Source organism: Bos grunniens, chromosome 2, assembly GCF_055505025.1.
Source record: "Bos grunniens cultivar Pamir isolate PY7600 chromosome 2, Bosgru_T2T1.0, whole genome shotgun sequence".
Taxonomy (NCBI): Eukaryota; Metazoa; Chordata; class Mammalia; order Artiodactyla; family Bovidae; genus Bos; species Bos grunniens.
In genome coordinates this window covers 126315559-126338936 of record NC_141166.1, presented here as the reverse complement: position 1 = coordinate 126338936, position 23378 = coordinate 126315559, and the positions used below count along the sequence as shown (strand labels likewise).

The 23378-nt window shown below is 35.5% G+C and overlaps 1 protein-coding gene across 1 annotated transcript in view; it reads right to left on the bottom strand.

The window, feature by feature from the left end:
* The window catches only part of FSIP2 (fibrous sheath interacting protein 2), a 151170-nt gene that overhangs the window by 16365 nt on the left and 111427 nt on the right, over positions 1–23378 (bottom strand). The window contains exons 17-19 of the mRNA XM_086371319.1: positions 12081–21553; positions 8844–9348; positions 7193–7331 (exon numbers count right to left, since the gene is read on the bottom strand). Coding sequence (XP_086227445.1) covers positions 7193–7331; positions 8844–9348; positions 12081–21553 — 10117 coding nt within the window. The remainder of the gene's footprint in view (positions 1–7192; positions 7332–8843; positions 9349–12080; positions 21554–23378) is intronic.

The window sequence follows — 23378 nt, the reverse complement described above, 5'->3', positions numbered from 1 at the left end:
ATAAAATTTATCATCTTTACCATTTTTAAGTGTACAGTTTTATACTTGAGTACATTCACATTACTGTGCAACTATCACCACCATCCATCTCTGGAACTTCTTCATTTCCCCCTGAAACTGAAACTTTGTACTCATAAATCCTTATTCATAAATACTAACACTGTACATCCCTCTCTCTCCATCTCCTGGAACCCATATTTTACCTTATGCCTATGTGATCTGACTAGTTAGGTATCTCATATAAGTGGAATCATAAATTTGCTACTTTGTGAGTGACTTATTCATTTAGCATAGTGTCTTCAAGGTGACGTGTCCTTGTCAGGATGCCCTTCCTTTCTAAAACTGAGAAATATTCTGTTGAAATTATGTACCATATTTTGCTGATCCATTCATCCATCAGTGGACTCTTGTGTTGCTTCTAAGATTTGGTTATTGTGAATAATGATGCTATGAATATAAATATAAAAATATTTGTTTGAGTCTATGTTTTCAATTCTTTGGAGTATATACCCAGAAGTAGAATTGCTGGATCATATGGTAACTCTTAAATTTTTTTTTTCTTCACAAACTCTCATACTGTTTTCAATAGTGCCTATACCATTTTAAATTCCCAGTGCATTGTGCGAGGGTTCTGATTTCTTTACATTCTTGCCAACATGTTATTTTATGAAAAAACAAATTTGTTTTTTGATTATAGCTATTCTCATGGGTGTGAAATAGCATCTCATTGTGGTTTTGATTTGCATTTCCCTAATGATCAGTGATGCTGGGGACCTTTTTACAAGCTTATTGCCCATTTATATATCCTCTTTGAGGAAGTATCTATTCAAGCTGCCCTTTGCCTAATTTTTTAATCAGGTTGTTTTTTGTTTTTGTTGAGTTATAGGAGTTCTTTATATATTCTGGATAGTACTTCGTTATCAGATATATGACTTGCAATTATATTCTCCCATTCTATGTGCTGACTTTTTACTCTCCTTTGAAGCACAAAAATTTCTAATTTTGATACAGTCAAACTTATCTAATTTTTTTCTTACTGCTTGTACTTCTAGTATCATATCCAAGAAATTATTGCTAAATCCAATGTCATGGGCTTTCCCTCTATGTTTTCTTACAAGAATTCTATAGTTTACTTAGGTGTCTTTGACCCATTTTGAATTAGTTTTTCTACATAGTATAAGGTAAAGGTCTAACTTCATTTTTGTGTGTGGTTATCTAGTTTTCCCAACGCCATCTGTTGAAAAGACATTTTTCTCCATTTAATGGTCTTGGGATGCTTATCAAAAAGTATTTGATATATTAAAGATCTGTTCTGGGTTATTTATTTTATTCCATTGGTCTACATATCTGTCTTTATGTCAGCACCACATTGCTTTGATTACCATGATTCTGTAATAAGTTTTGTAACAAGGAGTCCAAGTTTGTTCTTTCTTTTCAGGATTGTTTTGGCTACTGGAAGTCCTTTGAGATACCATATAAATATTCAAATGTATTTTTTCTTTTGCTGTAAAAAGTCAGAATTTTTATAAGGATTCCATTTAATGTGCACAATCCTTCGGGTATTATTTTAAAATCTTAACAGAATATTTCTGTTAATTTGTGTCTTTTTAAATTTCTTCCAGGTATGTTTTTCAGTTTTCACTGGAGTATAGAAATGCAATGGTTTTCTTCTGGGTAATTCTATATCTAGCAACTTTGATTAACTCATATATTTCTCTTAAAAGTATTTTTTTTTTGTATGGCATCATTGGTTTTCTACATATAAGATAATATCATCTATGAGCATAACTCATTTTAATTCTCTTCCAATTTAGATACCTTTTATTTCTTGCCTAATTGTTTTGACTAGGACTTCTGGTAATATATTGAATAGAAGTGATGAGAGTGTCAACTATCATTGAATAAAACTGGACAGAGTAGACATCCTTGTCTTCTTTCTGATATTAAAGGAAATGCTTTCAGCTTTTCATGGTTATACATAATGTTAGCTATAAGTTTGTCAGATACTACCTTTATTATGTTGAAGAATGAAATCCCTCATTTGCTCCACTGCTGCTTCCTTCCTATTAGTTGAGGTTTTACAGAGACACATTTTGATTCCCTTTTTGTTTCCTTTCATGTATATTTTATAGTTATTTTCTTTGTTGTTAACACAGAGAGTACATATGACATCTTAAAGTTATGATAATTAAACTGATACCAATTTAACCTCAGTTGCATACAAAAACTCTACTCCTCGATAGATCAACTGCTATCCCTTTGTTACTGCTATCCCAAATTATGGCTTTATATAAATTCCATTTAGTCTTTGGGCTTCCCTGGTGGCTCAGATAGTAAAGAATCCACATAAAATTATTATAATACTGGTTTTACATTTGTCCATATATTTAACTTTACTAGAGAATTTAAAATTTTCATACGGGTTTGAGTTACCATCCAACATCCTTTAGTTTCAATTTGAAGAACTTGTGTTAACATTTCTTGCATTTCATTTTCTAATTTAGAATGTTCTGATTTCTCTTTCACTTTGAAGGGTATTTTTTACTGGTAATAAGAGTTGTCACATGACAGTTTTCTCTTTTAGCCCTTTAAATATATAATCTACTGCCTTCCATCCTGCAAGGTTCCCTCTAAAAGTTTTACTGACAGTTTTATGGAGATCTCTTGTACAAGCAATTTCTAAGGCGCCACTTGAAGAATCTCTTTTTGTCTTTTGATGGTTGTGATTATGTCTCAGGTAATCTCTGTGCACTTATGTTACTTAAAATTCACTGAATTTATTATTTGTATATTCATGCTTTTACAAATTTGAGGAGGTTTTAGCCATATTTCCTAAAATAATCCCCTTGCCCTTTTTCTCTCATTTCTCTGGAATTCACCATAGTGTGTGTGTGGGTGTGTGTGTATTGGTATGCTTGCTGATATCCCTTAAGTTCTATAGAATCTGTTCACTTTTTCAGCCTCTTCTTTTTGCTTGTCAGACTCAATAATTTCAAGTGACTTGTGTTCAAATTCACTGATTATTTCTTCTGCTTGATTGTGACTGCTTTTGAGCCCATCTAGTGAATCTTACAATTTAGTTGCTATATTTTTCAGTTACAGAATTTGTTAGTTCTGACCGGTTCCTTTTTACAGCTTTTAATCTCTTTTTATTTGTATGATTTTTTTTTCGTATACTTTTCCTTTGACTTCCTTTGGGTCTTTGTGTTTCAGTTATTTTAAACTCTTTGTCATATATGTCCATTTGGTGTGCTTCTCCATGGACATTTTCTGAGGATTTATTTGGTTTCTTAAAAATGTGCCAAATTTTCTTGTTTCTTAATATACATTGTGATCTTATGATGGAATTTGAGCATTTAAAGAAACAGTTATCTCTTCCAGCTTTTGGAGATTGGTGTAGAAACCCTTCACTAACTAGCAGAACGGGGAACCTTGGGAACAGACGGAGGTAAAGCCTTCAGGTGTTCATTTTGTTCCGGGCCTATGTCCTTCTGGGCCTATGTATGTACTTTTGCTTTTCCTTTTTCACTTTTCCCGACCTGCTGTTAAATGTTTTGTTTGCTAAGAGTATCATCATATTTCTTCTCAGTTTAGTTCAGTTGCTCAGTCGTGTCTGACACTTTGCGACCCCATGGACTGCAGCATGCTAGGCCTCCCTGTCCATCACCAACTCCTAGAGCATACTCAAACTCATGTCCATCAACTCAGTGATGCCATCCAACTATCTCATCCTCTGTCATCCCCTTCTCTCCTCCTGCCCTCAATCTTTCCCAGCATCAGGGTCTTTTCCAACGAGTCAGTTCTTTGCTTCAGGTGGCCAAAGTATTGGAGTTTCACCTTCAGCATCAGTCCTTCCAATGAATGTTCAGGACTGATTTCTTTATGATTGACTGGTTTGATCTCTTTGCAGTCCAAGGGGCTCTCGAGAGTTGTCTCCAACATCACAGTTCAAAAGCGTCAATTCTTCTGCCCTCAGCTTTCTTTATAGTTCAACTCTCACATCCATACATGACCACTGGAAAAACCATAGCTTTGACTAGACGGACTTTTGTTGGCAAAGCAATGTCTCTGCTTTTTAATATGCTGTCTAAGTTGGTCATAACTTTCCTTCCAAGGAGCAGCGTCTTTTAATTTCATGGCTGCAGTCACCATCTGCAGTGATTTTGGAGACAAAGAAAATAAAGTCTGTCACTATTTCCATTGTTTCCCCATCTATCTGCCATGAAGTAATGGGACCAGATGCCATGATCTTAGTTTTCTGAATGTTGAGTTTTAAGCCAGCTTTTTCACTCTCCTCTTTCACTTTCATCAAGAGGCTGTTTAGTTCCTCTTCACTTTCTGCCATAAGGGTGATCATCTGCATATCCGAGGTTTCTTCTCAGGGCCTTAGCTGTTCTGTGGTTTCCCTGTGTCTGTAATCTCTTGCTTTCAGGTGTCTGTGCATCTGTAGTCCCTTGTGATTTCCATACACCATGGCATCCATCTACTGACTTCTGTGGCTTCCAGGCTTAGATCCAAACTATGCCATCATTCCCAATCTGTGCTTCTTCAGGTGAGACAGAAATAGTCTCTCAGGTAGTCCACAGATAGATCCGAACATTGCAAATGAGTTCCAATCTGCTCTTTCCACTTCAAGAGAAAAAACTGAGAATTGGGCCATTTCTTTCCAACTATGCCACATCATGTTACAGAAGGGGCTTAGGTAATGATAAGAAAAGTCTGGAATTTTCTGCCACTTTGAATGTGGCCTTTCTTTGGGCATTCCCTTGGTTGATGCTATTACTTGATCGGTTTCTAGAGCTCTTGTGAAGTTGTTTTATCAGTCTATAGTTATTTTTGTTTCTACAAGAAAATAAGGGTTTGCATTTTTTTGGCCTGCTACTGCTGCTAAGTTGCTTCAGTCGTGTCCGACTCTGTGTGACTCCATAGATGGAAGCCCACCAGGCTCCCCCATCCATGGGATTCTCCAGGCAAGAACACTGGAGTGGGTTGCCATTTCCTTCTCCAATGCATGAAAGGGGAAAGTGAATGTGAAGTCGCTCAGTCATTTCCGACCCTCAGCGACCCCATGGACTGCAGCACCAGGCTCCTCCATCCATGGGATTTTCCAGGCAAGAGTACTGGAGTGGGGTGCCATTGCCTTCTCCTACCTCACTCTAAATTGACTTTTATTTGGTATCAACTGTGCCCTCTGTCTTCACTGATATAAATAATAGAGGGGTACCTGCATTACTAATTTTGTCTGTTAATACAATCAATCATTATTTAGGAACAAGAGGCAATAATTTGGCCAGGAACAAATGTCCCAAAATAGTATGTCAAAAAGAACTGCATCATGCTGTGTGGGGAAAAATTATAACCAGGTAGATTTTTCTATTTATACCTATTGCTTCTCCCACAATAGAGATACTTCCGTTTCTAGGTTATGAATACTCTTATAAACTTAAGAATAATTTTAGGCAATGTCTGTTCTAGATATAATTAGATTAGAAATCTAATTAGATTTCAAGTCTGTTGCTGTTGTTTAGTCACCCAGATGCTTCTCATTCTTTGCAACCCAATGGACTGCAGCACGTCAGACCTCCCTGTTCCCCACCATCTCCTGGAGTTTGCCCAAGTTCATGTCCATTGGATCGATGATGCCATCCAGCCATCTCATTGTCTGACACCCCCTTCTTTTGCCCTCGGTATTTCCCAGCATCAGGGATTTTTCCAAAGTATTGGCTCTTCACATCAGGTGACCAAAATACTGGAGCTTCAGCTTCAGCCATCAGTTCTTTCAATTAGTACTCAGGGTTGATTTCCTTTAAGATCAACTAGTTTGATCAACTTGCTGTACAAGGGACTTTCAGGAGTCTTCTCCAGCACCACAGTTTGAAGGCATCAATCTTTTGGCGCTCTGCCTTCTTTTGGTTCAGTTCTTATAACCATATGGGACCACTGGGAGGACCATAGCTTTGACATATAGACCTTTGTTGGCAGAGTAATGTCTCTGCTTTTCAACACACTGTCTATGTTTGTCAAAGCTTTCCTGCTGAGAACCAATCATCTTCTGATTTCATGGCTGTAGTAACCATCCACAGTGATTTTAGAGCCCAAGAAGAGTAAATCTGTCACTGCTTCCACTTTTTCCCCTTCTATTTGCCATAAAGTAATGGGGCTTGATGCCACGATCTTAGTTTTTTAATATTTAGTTTTGAGCTGACTCTTTCAGTTTCTTCCTTCGTCCTCATCAAGAGGTTCTTTAGTTCCTCCTTGCTTTCTGCCATTAGAGTGGAATCATCTGTGTATCTGAGATTGTTGATGTTTCTCCCGCCTATCTTGATTCCACTGTGTAACTCATCCAGCCTGGCATTTCTTATGATGTGCTCAGTGTATAAGTTAACAAGCAAGGTGACAACAGACAGCCCTGTTGTACTCCTTTCTCAGTCCTGAACCAATCAGCTGTTTCACACAGGGCTCTCACTGTTGCATCTTGACTCACATACAGGTTTCTCAGGAGATAGGTAAAATAGTCTGGTATTCCAATTTCTTTAAGAGTTTTCCACAGTTTGTTATGATCCACACAGTCAAAGGCTTTAGTGTAGTCAAAACAGAGGTAGATGTTTTTTCTGGAATTCCCTTGCTTTCTCTATGGTTCAGTAAATGTTGGCAATCTGATCTCACAGCTAAACAGTTCAGACTTTGCTCTGATAATCATACAAACTTGGGTTGCCTTCTCATGTAAATGCTGTCTATATATACAGACCCACATCAAACTACATTGTTTCCTAGAATTCATCTCTGAATGCTCCAACTTACACTGTTCCCTCTCTTCATACATACTGGAACATTGAATTACTTAAAGAGATTTGAGTAGGAACCCTTTGGGCTGAAAGACACTGGGTTGCATTCATATCACTATCTTCCAGATTAAAAAACAAAACTATAACACATTAGCGAATTCTTAATTCAAGACACTGTTAGACTAGGAAGAATGTAGAGGGCAAGTAACTAGGAATGGGGCATCAGACAGAATGAAAAGGCCTTAGAGAAGCACAGTGGAGAGGTAGGGGAGGAAAGGATAAGAAGGAGTGAAGGAAGTTATAGGATTGAATACTTGCCCAATCAAGTTTTACCAGGGACTTCAGTCTTCCCAGAAGCATTACCCTCATCTCAGATTGCTATTTTATATTGCTTTAATTTCATATACCTGGCATATGAAATCAGATCTTCTTGGTTGTATGAAGAGGAACTCATAATTCTGTGTATGAAGTAATGTGTCGGCTCAGTAGTAAGGATTTTTTCTTCTTTCTGGAAAAATGCAAGCCATGTATTACATTTGATATGCACTTCACCATATACTTGGCATATTCTCCCCTCTTAACATACACTATAATTAGAAAAAGTTTCAGAGGTTACTTAAAAATGGATGGAACCTATAGTTCTAAGTAAAATGTCCTTTTCCAATATAGTTTTTAGGAAATAGCTAGTGAAAGGTTCTAGACAATAACATTGAAGTTTGAGTAAATGCTAAAGATAAACGTAGCACAAAGTTTGATATATATGGTTTTCCAATTCTGTACTTTACAGGTATTTTATGGAAACAGTTCAAAAAGAACAGAGATATAACTCTGGTCAGTTCAGAAGACTGTCAACTCAATCATGTGAACCTGTACTCTGATCTGGTTGGGAAGTCATGTGTGATTTTAAGGCCATAACTTTTATAAGAATACGTTTAGTGTTGTGTCTATTATAATCTTGAAAAAATAGACTACTATTACTGGGATTACTGTTCATACAATCCATTTTTACTTTTGTTAATGTTGTAACAATTCTTTAGTTGTCTATGAAGTCAGTACTTCTGAATGAGGCTCAAGAAAACTATTCTGCAGACTGCATCTAGTCATGTAATCACATAGATTCCCAGCAAATAGTTTAGAGTATGTGTTAAGATGATTTGCCTGGGAAGCTTTTGAACTGAACAGAGTTGTATCTGTTGTTTCTGGTTCATCTCAGCTTTTGTGTTAATTTGGGAATCATGTCAAAAGGATAATCAATAGGATTATCCCACCAGGAAACCCTAAATCATATATACTTTTCAAAAACATACTTTGGTATACATTTTTGAACAAGGACCACCCAAAGAGTCACTGAAATCCAAACCATTATGCTATGTGAGGCACTTGGTACTAGGGATGAAAGTTGTTCTCCATGAATATAGAGGGGTTTATGGGCTGATTGCAAGGGTGATATTTAAAATATTTTTATTAACTTGTTAACTTTGGTCAAGTTGGTTAAGCAACATGTTAAAAAAAAAGCTACGTAACTTGCCCAAAAGATGCATAGCTATTAAAGACAGAGTTGGGATTGAAACCCAATCTGAAGTTGTTTTTTTTTTTTTTTAAATTACCTCCTACCTCGACCCATCTTCTGGTCCTGCCCTACTTGTTGAAAATGTATTTACCAGTCAAAATATAAAAGGGAGGAAATCTTCTAAAATATGTAAATAATTAACTTTCATTTCTCTTAAGTAGCTTCTTTTTCTGTCATCCTTGGCTTTCTAATTATTCTACGTCTCTTTCCATTATCTGTTTTGTCTTCTATATGCAATTGTGTTCTATGCGCACAATTGTGCTCTATGCATGTTGTAAATTTTTTTAGAAAGTTTCTTTCATATTGTAAACTTTTCTTGCATACTGTATGCATTTCTTGCATACTGTAAATGTTGCCAGATTTAGGAAGAGACTATATCTGGAACCGTTTTAGTATTCTTTTCTACTCAAGGTGCATTCTTGGACAGAATCTCTGAAGACCTCTACTCTTTCCACAGACATCTGGTTATTGAGAGTCATGTTTCTCACTCACCTTACTCTGTGACTTTTCCTCCCAAGTAGAATCTGTTTCAGTGAAGGTTCCTGAGCAGGGGGACATGTCAAGTTCAGCAACAGTTCTTTTAATCTGTCCATTCTTAGCTTCTATTACATGATTTGACACTGTTCCAGTATTTTCAACATTTGCATTGGATGTGGGCTGACAACATTTACTTAGTGAAAAAAACTTTTTCAAACTGCTTGTGCTTTGTGTTGGCTTGGGAGAAACGACTTTGCTTTCTACTGGCTTTGTGGAATGTTTTACTTGATCTTCAATATTTTCTCCTGAGTGTTCTTGTACAATCTCTCTTAAAACAACTTCATCTTCATCAGATGAAGTTAGTTCCTCTTCTATGGTACTTTCTGAGATTTCCTGCTCAATATCATGAGCTACTAACCGAAGGATAAGTTCTTTTTTGTTCTGAACATCTTTTAAAAGCTCCACTTTGGTGATATCAGGCTTTCTTATATTCTGAAATGAATTTCTGCAAACAGCCTAGAATTGAAGGTATAATGAATATCAGAAACAAATGCCTCAATCACTTTTCCTGTGATTCTATTACAAAAGAGCTATTTCAGTTTGATTTCTAGTTTTAATGTAAAATAATATCTTCAGATACTATGTTTACATTAGCAATATTTTAAAAAAGAAACATGAAAATTTTAAGAAATATTTGTTGGTATCATGTCTTTTACATTCAGGGATTGTATGTAATCTATCATACCATTTGATTAATCTACCATAATTTACTCCAGAGTTTAATGAAGGACTAACACAGGTTCTTCTTTTTCTTTTTTTGCTTAAACTTTGTATCTTGTTGCATCATGTATTTTTTTTATTCTTTTACTTTGGAAGTTGGTGAGAGAAGTAGACATGATGATATATTTTTCTAAAACTGTAGATAGGTTATCAAAGAGAAACTGAAATGTACATATTTTCAATAGAAAAGCAGTGTATTATCTGCTCTTGATTTTTAAAAATGATGAATGACCAAGATTGTGAAGGTCTCTGACTCTTTAATCTCTATCATTCCACTCTTGATTCTCTGGATATATTTTCCAAAAGAATCTTCAAAACATAAGTCTTCATTTTTTCCTCACCTCCCTAGGCAAATCTCACCTTTCATTTTCAATGTCTAAAGACAGATCTAAATGTCTAAAGAAAAGACAATTATTATTGAGTAATATAACATCCCCATTTCAGTAGCCTTTGATGGTGCCACAGAACCTCCAAATTGTTCCTAATCCTAGACATCAGCATTCCTTTGGAACACTGCAAGGCAATTTTTAAAATATTGGTACCAGAAGAGAATATTTTCTATGGAAACAAAATATACAAACAGTCTCCTTAAGAACTTAAAACACAATCAGTTTTGATTTTCTGTGTTATTGGTGGGGTTGGGCGGGGGGCGTGCAGGGCAGGCAGTGGTTTAGAAAATCCAAAATCATTCTATCTGGCTTTGTTAATATATATAATTTTAATATGTACATGGCTAGTGTGTTAGGAATTTATGGTATCTCAAAACAGGAAGTAAAGCCCTGGGGCACAGCCAACAAATACCTAGATTCTCTGCTCTAATCTACTATTCTTTAGTCTTTTTGTCCCTGTGCAGGAGATTGATAACATTGATACCCAGACTGGTTCAAATCATGTCTTATCAGAGTTGTCTAGGTCTGCTTCATTTGTACTTTATTTTTTGGATGAATTTTCTCCCCCTTAAGAGAAAAATGGCCATTATTTTCATTTAAATATTCTCTTCCTGCTTTCTGTGGTCTATAAATGACTTAATGAAAGAGAATGGTAACCAAGAGTGAGATGTGTGACAGACAATTCTACATATAATTAAAAACTACCTTTGAGCAATATTATTCTATGTCTTTGAACACAAATTTTACTCCTAAGGGGTTACATATATATATGAATGAAGACTACCAAAAAATATGCTGATGAAAATGATGAGAATCCATGTAAGGAATAACTTTTAGAGCTTGAAAAGACTGTCATCTGGTTCAAAAAAGTTAAGGCAAAGATTAAATTAGTATGTCTTCCCATCATAATTTCAGTTCTTGGGTATGAAAACGTAAGTGCCAATTAACATATTTAACAGCCCTGATACCTAGTTCAATGGGTTACAGGACAGTGCTGGAGAAAATTTACTTCAAGTGTCTGCTCCAGGGAGAATAGTTCTATAAAACTTGGCTCATTCTCCAAACAGATTATACCCTCAGCACACTCAGTCCTCTTATGAGAGAACACGATCAGTACAAGGGGCTCTGATAAAAATGTGTAGATTAGTGTAATTCCATTGGCCAGACCATCCTTTGTCCTCAGTTGTACAGTTTCCTTGTAACAAGGACATCATTTTTGCATTTTAAAGTCTCCACTAGGTTAATATATTGGGGGCCTAAATATGGAACTGCAGAGCAGAATTAGGGACTAAAACAGAGGAAACAGATTCATAAATATGGAAACATTAAAGCAGCTAAATCTAGAAGAAGGATAAGAAGAAACTTAACACTTCTTGAGATTATAGAAGAACCTGAGGAAGACTACTAAAGTGAAATAAGAAACTAGCATAATCTAAGAGTTTGTATTTTGATGTGTGTTGACAAATGTTGCTAAAAGTAAAAAGAGTAGTATTACTGCTGTAGAGCCTTATATAAGAAATGTATTTTAGATAGTTTTATTATTATTTCAGTCAGCACAATTCTGCTGTCAAGGGTGTGTGTGTGTGTGTGTGTGTATGTGTTTGTATGAGAGTTGTTCAGTCGTGTCCAACTCTTTGCAACCCCATGGACTATAGCCTGCCAGGCTCCTCTGTCCATGGAATTCTTCAGGCAAGAATATTGGGGTGAGTTGCCATGCCCTTCTCTAGGGGATCTTCCTGACCCAGGGACTGAAACCCGATCTCTTGATTTGCAGGCAGATTCTTTATCCTCTGAGCCACCTGGGAAGGCCAGTCAAGGGTATATCCCTGTATTCTCATTATTTTTTTCTTAAAGTTTAAATTGATTGTCTTAGGAAAACTAGCCTGAGACTTTTAGAATGAGCCTCTGAGCTGGAATGGCAAGTCCCAGTAAGTCATTTAACTATACAGATAAACTTGTGCCACCAATTTTCCTATTGGGTTGGACAATAACAACAACAAAAAAACACATTCTCATATATCCATCTGAGGAACAGAACAACCATTTCTCACTTTTTTTTGCTATTCTTTTTATACTTACCTCAAAGGGTTTTATATCTAGTCGTCCTGTCTTGCTCAATGAGGTCCGTCTTTCTCTCTTCAACTCTCTTATAGTACATGTGTCTGAGGGATAACTTCTTCCACCTATTGATGCTCTTCTCAGTTCTGCTATGCTATGTCCAGTATTCTTTAAACATTCCGTCTGAAGTTTCTCAAGGGGTTGAGTTTTTATAGAAATTACTGCTAAGTGTTCTGAGATAATGTTTGGATCTATTTTGAGGGGTTTATTCCCAACATGTGGAACTATTTTAATTGCAGAGTCCTCTACAATTGAATCTTTAGTTGATTCTTTATTTAAGTCAGGAATCATGTTAACAGCATGCTCTTGTGCCTTTTCAACAATTCTGTTAATGTCTAGATCTCCAAAGAAACAAGCATTTGAATTCTTTGGACTAGCTGAATCGAAGGGAAAATTTGAAACTTCATTAATAATTAAATTAGCCACTTTTTTAGGGAAAACTCCGTTTGTACTTTTTATATCATGATAAAGATCCTTTTGGGTTCCAGATTGTTGTAGTACATTACTATAAATAGAATCAATAACCTGAGAAACCATTTCTATACTTTCTGGATTTAGAAAGTGTTCTTCAGAATCAGCAGCAACAAGATTAATATTACTCTTTGAAATTTCAGCCATCACAGATTTTGTCAGTTGAGATGCAATTTTATTTAATTCAGGCTTTGATAAGTTTTTTGCATGTTTGCTTGAGTCACTTGGCAACCTTACTATTTTAGCCAAGAACAAGGCTAGTGCTTCCTCTAAAAACGTGGCATCTAACATAGAACCTTTTTTGGATGAAGACTTTTCCTGGGACTTAAATTCATCAACCATTTTGACTACTTTTTCCATAATTTTAACAGCTTCCAGAGCTAATTCTGGACCTGATAATTCTTCCTGTACTTGAGGTTGAAATTTGGATTTGGAAATTTCTTTCACCATTAAAAACCCTATTATATCAGAGAGGATATTACTCTTACCCATTAAATCTTTAAATATAGAATTGAGTGAGCCAGAGTGTTTTAAAATACTGGTATAAACAGAATTAACTACTTTTTCAATAGCTTCATTGTCAGCCAAAGGTGCAGTAGGTATTTCCTTTGCCGGTGATACAACTTTAATCTTATTTTTGGAGATAATTTCTTGTATTGAATTTAATATTTTTGATGTTATTTTTTGCATTTCAGTTTCTAGGGATTTGGGTCTTTCCTTATTGACCTTTGGAAATGCAGATAAAAGCTTCGATAAAAATTTTACAGCAATTTCTTCTATTATGTTATAAGGCAGTATACACGCCTGTGATGGATGAGGCTGGGGAATGTCAGCCATTTGGATCACATCTTTAAGAATATTTTCAACAACATTGTCAACTTCTGCACACTGATACGGTGTTAGCTCTCCAGAAAAGTAGTTCTGCAACTGATTGCCAGTCACTTCTCGTCGAATTAAGTCAACTATGGTTTCTGAAAGAATTCTACATCCACTGGCTGCACAATTTTGTATACTCTCTTGTGACCCAAATTGTGACAAGAGATTATTATAGAGTGATTGAACCACTAATTGAATAGTTTCATCATCACTGGGATGTAAGGATTCCACATACTGTATAATCATATCTTCATCTTTGGAGATCTCTGTTGTAACTGTACTTAATAACTTCATTTGAAGGAAATCCAGTGCTGTAAACCAGCTGCTTTCATATGTTTCTGCTATGGTGTTTGATACAGTTGAGAAAATTTTAGATAAAAGAGTAGAAATCACATTCTCTAAAAATTCATGAGGCAGCATGATGGTATATGGTGATGATGTCTGACATTCTTTGCTGGCTGTTTGAGCCACTTTTTGGACCTTTTTAACAACATCCTTAGTTTCCAGAGGCAAACATGATGAAACTGGAAACTCATCACACAATATCAAATTAAGCTTATGTTGAAAAATTTCATTTATCATTGCACTAGCTAATCTTCTTGCTAAATGTCCCCCATTATTCTTTATATTCTTACAAATGGAGTCTTGAGATTTATATTCCTTCAAAATATTGCACACAGAGGCATGGACAACTTTGTTGACCAATGTTTTATCAATTGATGACATTTTATCTAAAAAAAGTATCTTATTTGAAGAGGGTTTTTCAGTCATTGTGTGACTCTTATCCATAGTTATTGTCTTAACGTTGCATGGTGCTTCATCTATATTTGATTCTTTATGCCTGGGATATTCCTTAGGAACTGATGACACTTTATCTGCAGGAGGAAAAACCTGATATTCTTTATCTGGCCTAAATACCTTAATTTGAGCATCAGAAAACTCCTTTAACAGTGAATCAATAAGTTTCATAGCTGTGTCATAGAGTTCATCTTGATTTTCATCATCACATACATTTTGACATCTATCATATGTTTGTGTTTCTGGTGAGGAAGAAAATACCAATTTGTTAACCATTTCAGTAATAACATCTTCTAAAAATTTAGCAGGGAAAACCGCAGGTTCTGGAGGGTACTGAGGACTGTCTGGTTTACTAGGTTCCTTTTTAATATCCTTAACTTTCACGCTGTCATTTTCTCTTTCACCCCCTCTCTTCTTTTCCCTCTCTTTTTCTATTTTGCTTGCATTCTCTTTTTCTTCTTTCTCTTTGGCCCCGAGATTTTTGTTGGCTGAGAGGGATAAACCCTTTGTTAAAACAGACTGTGCAAAATCCTTGCCAATCTCTTGAGTTACAGGCAATGCTTGAGTTATAGGTGATGCTGTATGACTAGGAAGACTTTGTTGTCTTAAATAATCAGCTGATTCTTGAGAATGGTACATTCCAAAGATACTGTCATAAATATTCTCAGTGACATTTTGGACTAATTCATAATCTGAGTACTCTCCTTCCTTTATGTCTATTTGAGCTGAAGAGTCTTTCCTCTCCTCGTCGTTTGGCTTCTGGGTAACTGCTTCTGAAGGTTTCTCGATTGTGTTCTCTGTATTTCTCACTTTGGCTATCAAAGAAGATAACTGAAGGGGGTTGTCTTCTGTTTTTAATGAACTTTCTCTTGTTTTGTCAACCTTCTTCTCATTGCCTATTTTAAAATCTAGTTGAAAGATTTCCCTTTCACCATCAGTAGCTACTAGAATTTGTGTGTGTACCTCCTTACCTTGCCCCTCCTTATCTGAAGCTGATATTCTTTTCTTGTCAGTTTCATTATTTTTGAGTGTTCCCTTCAAATATGGCTCCTGTTTATCTTTAGTTTTTGTAGTTGGACAAGTAACTTTTGATACATTGTATTTTTGAACTGGAATTCCCATTTTGTTTTTATTCTCTTTATTGGCCACACCTGGTCCTGATAACAGGTTAACTACATTGCTTTTCATAATACTAGTTACAGAGGTAACCACTGGGTCTTGGATATCACCTGTTTTCATTGATGTCTCCTTAGTTTCCAAACTTTTCCTTTTGCTCATTGCACCTCTATCTACTTCCAAAGTATCCAACACATTTTTCTGGTCTGAAGTTAGAGACGTGTGTTTATATGACTGTTCTGATAAAGTAAGTTGATTCTCTTTTAAGCATCTGTTTATCTGTGTAGAAGTTTGCTGTGGAAGGTGTTTAACCCTTTGAGTGATGTTATCTGGATTTAGAAACGAAAAGAAAGTAGAAGACCAGTCTCCTGAAAAAAGTGGTTGAATCTTGAAAGCAGAGATTGCCTTCTGGGCTAAAGTAGCAATCATTTCTGTAACAATGTTATTTTTACCATTCTTCTGAATATCATTAGATCCATAAGTTTCTATGAACTGATCATACACAAAATCAGATATCTTATCAACTGTCTCTTTATCAATTGGTGGAAAGGAAAACATTTCTTCAGCATTTGGTAGAACTTTAATTTCACTTTTCCTAAATTCTCCTATCAGAGAGTTTGCAAATTTTATAGCCAAGCTCACAACATCTGGCTCTGGTTTTTCTTTTTTCTTAATCTCTTCAGTGATACTTGGAAGAGAATAAAATTTGTGAACAAGGTCAACAATTACATCTTCCAAAAATGTAGCCGAATATAGAGAAGGCTGTGTCTTTTTTTTACCAGGTATAGTATGTACAGAGACATGGTCATAATTAGATAAGCTATTGGAGGATGATTCTTCACCATGTAAAAATGGCTGCAGATGATGATCCATGATTTCCTTCATAATGAAACCAGCTATTTTACTGAGGAATGAGCCTCCATTTTTGTTTGCATCTTTCTGGACTTCAGCTTGAAATTCAGATTTTTTCAAAATATTATTACATATAGAGTTAATCAAATCTTGAATCACTTCTAATTGCACACTTTCTGCATTCTCCTCTGCTGTAGCAAGACAGATCTCATGTTCAGAAATTTCTTTGATGATTTCATCAGTTAGTTTTGATGCTGCATCCACGAACTCATAATCTGAAACCTCTTCCTCTTTTAGTTCACTTTCAGTGTCAGTCAAAGGGAAGATATGCACTAGAAGCTTGTAAATCATATCTTCTAAAAGAGAACATGGCAACACAGTAATACATGATGGCAAGGCATGGCTATCTCTCATGATGACATTGAGTACATTTCTGATGATTTTATCAGCTTGAGGAGAAGAAGAGGAAGAAGATATTAATTCTCCTGAAATTAATGACTTTACCTGGCAGTCATAAATTTCTTCCAAAAGGAAATTATATATTTTTCTTCCAAAACAAGCAGTGTCACTTTGCATAGCCCTATATATTTGAATCAGAGATTTATATTCATCTAATATTTTTTCATAAGTACGGCTGACTGTTCTTTGAACCATTTCTTTATATCCTTCTGAAAAACACATATCAGCATCAAAGCTATCTGCAAGGAAAATCTCTGATGTGGTGAACTCCAGAACAATTGATTTTACTAATGTTGTAACAATGCCAGTAACTTTGGCTTTTACTATATCTGGGTTTTCAGCAGCCAAGACATTGTGTGAGAATGCATAAAGGAGTTTACATAAAAGTTCAGAAATTACTTCTTCCAAAAAGACAGCTGAATTCATGATGAAGGACAACTGTTTTTCTTTAGGATCTAATACTTTCTGTTTATAAGTTTGATCAACTTCAGCTGAAAGGAGAGTTTTATCTCCAGATAAAAATGACTGAAGATGATGATTAAAGATTTCTTTTATTATAAAACTTGCTATTTTTGAAACAGGTATATTATTTATATCATTTTTATATTTTGTAAGAGATTGGTATATACTTGAACAGGAAAGAGCAGCATAAATGGAATCAACCATGGACTGGATGTCTTTTTCTGAAATCATACTATGTTTTTCATTCCCATGTTTAATAATACATACTGCATGTTTTGAAATTATTGACATGATTTCATTTATCAGTTTTATGACTGTATTACTTAAGTCTGATTGAGAAGTATCTTGGTGTTCTGTACTGGAGACCAATGGACTCATCTGCGATATAAGCTGAGACACAATTTTTTCCAAATGAGTATGTGATAACATAGTAGTATATATTGTCGAAGCCTGTCTTTGGGATCTTGATTTAGTAATGTCATGGTGAACTTTCTTTATCAAAATATCACTACTAAGTTTGGATTGTGACCCAAATGGAAGCTTTTCTGTAAGATTTGGATGAATTTGGAAATCAGAGGTTTCAGCCAGGATGATTTCAGTTATCTTTGCAGCCAGTGTCTTCGTGTCATTTAGAAAATTTTTATCAGGCATTATTTCCATTTCATATTCTTGCACAACTTTGCTGTACACCGTGTCAATAATGTTCTTGACCACATCTCTCTCTACTGGAGGCAAACATAAATTTTTCTCTGCATTCTCTAAAATGCTAACTTTAGCTCTTGAGAATTCCTCTGTTATGAAATGTATGAGTTTTTCAGCTTTATCAAATAGTTCATCTTCTGAGTCTCTTACTGATTTTGTTTGTACAATGCCTAACCCCCTGTGGAATATTTTGCTTAAAACCCCAGAAATCACATCCTCCAAAAAAGCTGAGGAATAAACACTGGCATAAAACCACTGCCTTCTCTCATCGCCCAAATATGTGTATGATGAAGAAGGTAATGACTTTCCATCCACAAATGGCTGAAGATGTTGTTGACAGACATGTTTAATGATAAAACCTGCTATCCTGTCAATAAGAACATCATTACTACTTGTGACACTTGGCTCAACTAATTCTTGAGACTCAGAGTTTAGAATATTTTTGAATACTGAGTCCACGAGATGGTGGATATCATCTTCTGAATAAAGAAACTTGGTTCCTTCTTCATCTTTTGAGAATCGAATTTCATGTTGGGAAATTTTCCTTCTAATATCACTGATTATATCTGAAGCAATTTCATTGAAATTAGCTTTTGATCTATCTTTCGGAATTTCTCTGTTTGCAACAATGCTATGTGCAGAGGGAAAAATTCTAGATAATAGTACTCTGATCATGTCTTCTAAAAATGTGTATGGCAGCAAGGTGTTATATGGAGATAAACTCTGACTTGGCATGGTAGATCCACTGATGTTACTAAGAATGTCTTGAACAATATTGTCAGTTGTTGAAAGAGAATATGAAGATGACAAATTCCCAGAAAACAGTGGATGAAAAAGGTAATCTGAAATAGCTGCTACAACTAAGTTGGTAATTTTTTCCACAAAAATACTGCTGTCTTCAGACTCTTTATCAAACTCAGGATCTAATCCATACTGTTTTAAAACATTTCTATAAACTGAGGTGACCAATTCGTCCACAATATCTGTATCCACAGAAGGGTAAGACTGTTCTTTGTCATTATATAGAAGGTGAACTTTAGCTTTGTCAAAATGGTTATTTACTGAGTTTACAATTTTTTGGGTCATGTTTTCCAGCTCAATTTCAATGTTATGCTTTGGACTGAAAATTTTTGATAAAAGTCTGGCAACAATTTCCCTTACAAATGTCTCAGTGTAAATACCTGCGGCTGCTGGCGTCTGGGGTCTGTGTGACTCTATGACTTCATTGAGAACTTGTTTAACCATATTCGATATTGCATCTGAAGGAGTTTTTGGACGAGGTAAACCTTCTCCACACAAAAATGGCTGAAGGTGATTTTCAACAATCTCTTGGATAATAAAACTGGCTATTCGGTCAACCAAAATCGGGCTTCGGCTGAGTATACTTTTCTGTATTGAAATAAGAGAGTCATAGGTTTGCATAATATTTCTATAAACAGAATCCACCATCTTCTGGAGGTTTTTTCCTGTACACAGATATTGATTATCATATATAGTGAACCAAATTTTATGTTTTGAAATAGCTGATATAACCTTATTTATTACACAGGTAGACATTTCATTAAAATCTGAACTCACAAAATATTTGTTTTCCAAAGAGGAAGCTTTACTGGGTGGAGGAATGAGTTGAGTTAAAAGTCTTCTGATGATATCTTCTAAAAATGATTGTGATAACATGGTGCTATAGTCTGTTAAAGACCTAGGTTTGGAAGTAAATTCCCTCAGGTTATTTTGAAGTTTCTGTAATATAATTTCAGCATTGAGAGGGTAATATGAATTGTGTAAGAGCTTTTCCCTGAAGCAAGATGGGAGTTGGTAGTCCAAAATCTCTAACAATATGCTATTGGTTATTTGTTCTGCTATTGAAGTACTGTCACATGCCAGATTACCACCACAGGTCACTTTTGATTTATATTGCTGTAAAACACCATAATAAACTGAGTCAACAATCCTACTAACAGTTTCTTTATGGATTGGTGGAAAACATAGCCTTTCTTCAGAATTCCGTAAAACAGTGACCCTTGCCTTATTAAACTCATTCACTATACTGTTGACAAATAATGTATTCATCTCATTGAGCTGGGCATCCATGATGTTTTCATTTTTGCCCAACAGTGAAATAGAGAGATTAAAAAACAGTTCTGAAATTATGTCCTCTAAAAATGTGGCTGAATAAACACCTGTGTTCATATCTCCTGGATAAAGCTTATTATGGATGGCTATCGTATTCATATCCTTTGTTCCCTGTCTTTTAAGAGGTGGCACATTAGCAAAATTTACTGAATATTTCTTGCCAAACGGTGCTTGTATTTTGGAGCTAACTACACTGGGATTATTCAGGGGTCCTGTCAAAGCATGGCCATAATAACTCACGCATCCTAAAGAACCTCTACCTTGTTCCAATTCTGTTAATTCTGGCCTTTTTGCTTTTATACAACTAGGCTGTATTTCTCTTGTTCCATACTTCAAATGCTTGTTTGCAAAAGGTGGACTTTGGGGGAGTTGTATACTGTGATGTAGTTTATCCATCAATGATTTAACCAAGCTGTGGGAAATAATAGTAAGCATAGAGTCTGTTGACAATAAATCCGGATCCATTTCTGCCAGATTTTCCAAAACGTCTGACGTATAATCCCCTTGAAACTGTTCCCAGTCCATTGTTCCATTACAGTAGTCAAATTCTTCATCTACACTTTGAAGTATTTTTAAAAGTTGACATTCTTCTGCTGATACCTCTTCAGAAAGAGGAAAATTATCAAGAAAGACAGAGTTTGTGCATTTTTCTAAAAGTGTTCTGATTAGTTTCTCACATACAACATTGAGAAGGAAAACTGATTTAGGGGAGAGCCCTAAGTTATTTCCAAGTATGTTATTATATTGCCCTTCATACGATGATGAGAAAAATGTTCTTGCTTTTATTTCAGAACCCATAGCCTCATCTGGCTGTTCATCTGGTAAAAATAAATCTAAAACAATACTGAAAACTCTGTTGACTATTTCTTTGGATTCATGAGTTTTTAGGCTACCAGCCAGACTATCTAACTTGTGTGCCAAATAATTTAATTTATTTTTTTGAATGATATGATCAATTTGGTGAGTAGCTAATCCCCAGTCTCTGGAACCTTTCTGTCTTTGCATTGTATTTCTTCTGTTGCAAATGGGCATACTATTACTTCTGAGCATGGGAAATGGTCTGTTTCTTCCGCTATTTTCAAGGTGATGATTTAAGCCTATTTCTTTGGACAGTACATGAATCACACCTATTAAGAGGTCCTGAAAGAGATCATCAAAATCAGCAGCACTTACTCCTGGGCAGTAAGTGTACTTTCTTGTTAATGAAAACATTTGCTGTGCAATGTCGGTCTCTATGATGTTACTATTTAAAAGGATTTCAGTGATGATTTCAGAGATACTTAGGGCAAGTTCTCCAACAGAAATTGACCTACTCTCAAATACTTGAGAATCAATTGAAATAATAGTGTTAAATGCAGCAGTTTGTCTTTCCGATGTTTTCTCTTTTTCTCTAATATCTGTGGTGCTACCAGAAATGCTTGACATTAAATGGCAAATGACAGACTCAGTGAGATGTTCACAAAATTGATGAAGTGAAGAATCACTATATATGCTTCTTAGAGGCGATTTTGATTCATATTTTTTCCTTGACAGTGTGGAAACAATAGACACCTTCTCACTGGAAACTTAAAAAAGAAAACATTACCATTTTAGTTTGCATTAAGGGACATATGGAAAATTCAGTATTTTGATAATTATTTATGTATGAATTTCATCTGTGGAACACCTCACTAAAAAAAAAAAAAAAATCTAGTCAAGAAAAATACTGGGTTTTCTTCAGATACTTATTTCCCACTTGTGGAATCTTAATTTTAGCCATAAAGTTGAGAAAATAACCCTGAAGAATTCAAATATCTAAGTCTACTGCTGGTATCTGTTTTGCTTAGATGGTTAAGGTGCTCTAAAGAGCTGGAATTCCTGGGGTAGAGAAATGACTTCCAAGTGTTATATCTTAACATGTGCACAGTGATCTCTGTGGAATTAGGCAAGACCAGTGGCGAGTGGAGGCTTTAAGCTGAACTTTGACAATTAGATGGGTTTAGATATCTTGAGATGAAGGAAGTAAGGAAAGGAAGCTCCACATGGAAGGAGCATGAGTGACATCACTGAAAAACCCTAGACATGTCTGGGAATAGAGAAGAGACGTGATAGAAGGAAAGGGCTAGTGGTAAAGAATCTGATCTCCCAAGACAGTAGACACAGGTTTGATCCCTGGGTCAGGAAGATCCCCTGGAGAAGGAAATGGCAACCCACTCCAGAATTCTTACCTGGAAAATTCCATTTACAGAGGAGCTACAGTCCATGGGGTCACAAAAGAGTCAGAGACCTAGCAACTAAACCACCACCACAGAGTCAAATACCAATGGGATGGGATTACGAATCTTATCTTCTCCTATCTTCTTTGTTTTTCTTTATTCTTTAAGTTCAGTTAGGCTGTACTTGAAGAAATTATACTTATAAGCTTGGAACTGCAGACACACCCAACTGTCCACCTTGAAATAATACCAGTTTTAATTATAGGAAATGGCCTCATTGTACAAGTAGTTAGGACTGATAATATGTATTCTACTATTTCAATGATGGTGAAGTGATGTATCTAGACTGGTAAAGTAGCAATTAATTACTGGCAACTGGAATTAATGATCCAGCTCAAGGCTATAATAGTATTAGATGGAATTTTATGAAACTGCCAATAATTACCAGGTTTGACATAAAGTGGCTATCATATAGTTCAACCAAACATACAGATGTATCCATGCTCAGTCGCTAAGTTGTGTCTGACTCTTTTGCAACCCTGTGAACTGCAGCCTGCCAGGCTCCTCTGTCCATGGAATTTTTCTGGGCAAGAATACAAGAGAGGGATACCATTTCCTCTTCTGGGAGACCTTCCTGACCCAGGGATCAAACCCACGTATCTACATTTCCTGCATTGGCAGGCAGATTCTTTACCACTGAGCCATCTGAGAAGCTAAATATACATATAGATAAATATATTTTCACCTTCTTAAAAAAATGCTTTCAAGGATATGTTTAGAGTATTATACCTAAAAGGAATATAATAATACTGTAATACAAACAAAACAAGATGTTTAATATCACTGTTCTTACAAACTGTGACTAATCATAGTAATGACTTCAACTGTCCACCTTAAAGTTGAAACACAACTTTCAATCAGTTACCTGTACGTTTGGTATAATTATAAATAAGTCATGCATGACAACTTTAAAAATGTTTAGAACTCAGACCTCATGTTCAAATCAATATTTCCCGCTTTTCAATAGTCATATTTTCTCTCATCTGCAGATATGGAAAAATGAGCAATACACCTTTTCAGATTCAAACCATATGAATTTTTAACTTTTTTTTTTTTTTAGTATTCTGTTGTATTAAGAAGTGATTAAACACCGTCCCTCTAAGGCTGTTTTCAGAAAAACAGTAAATGAAGCTTC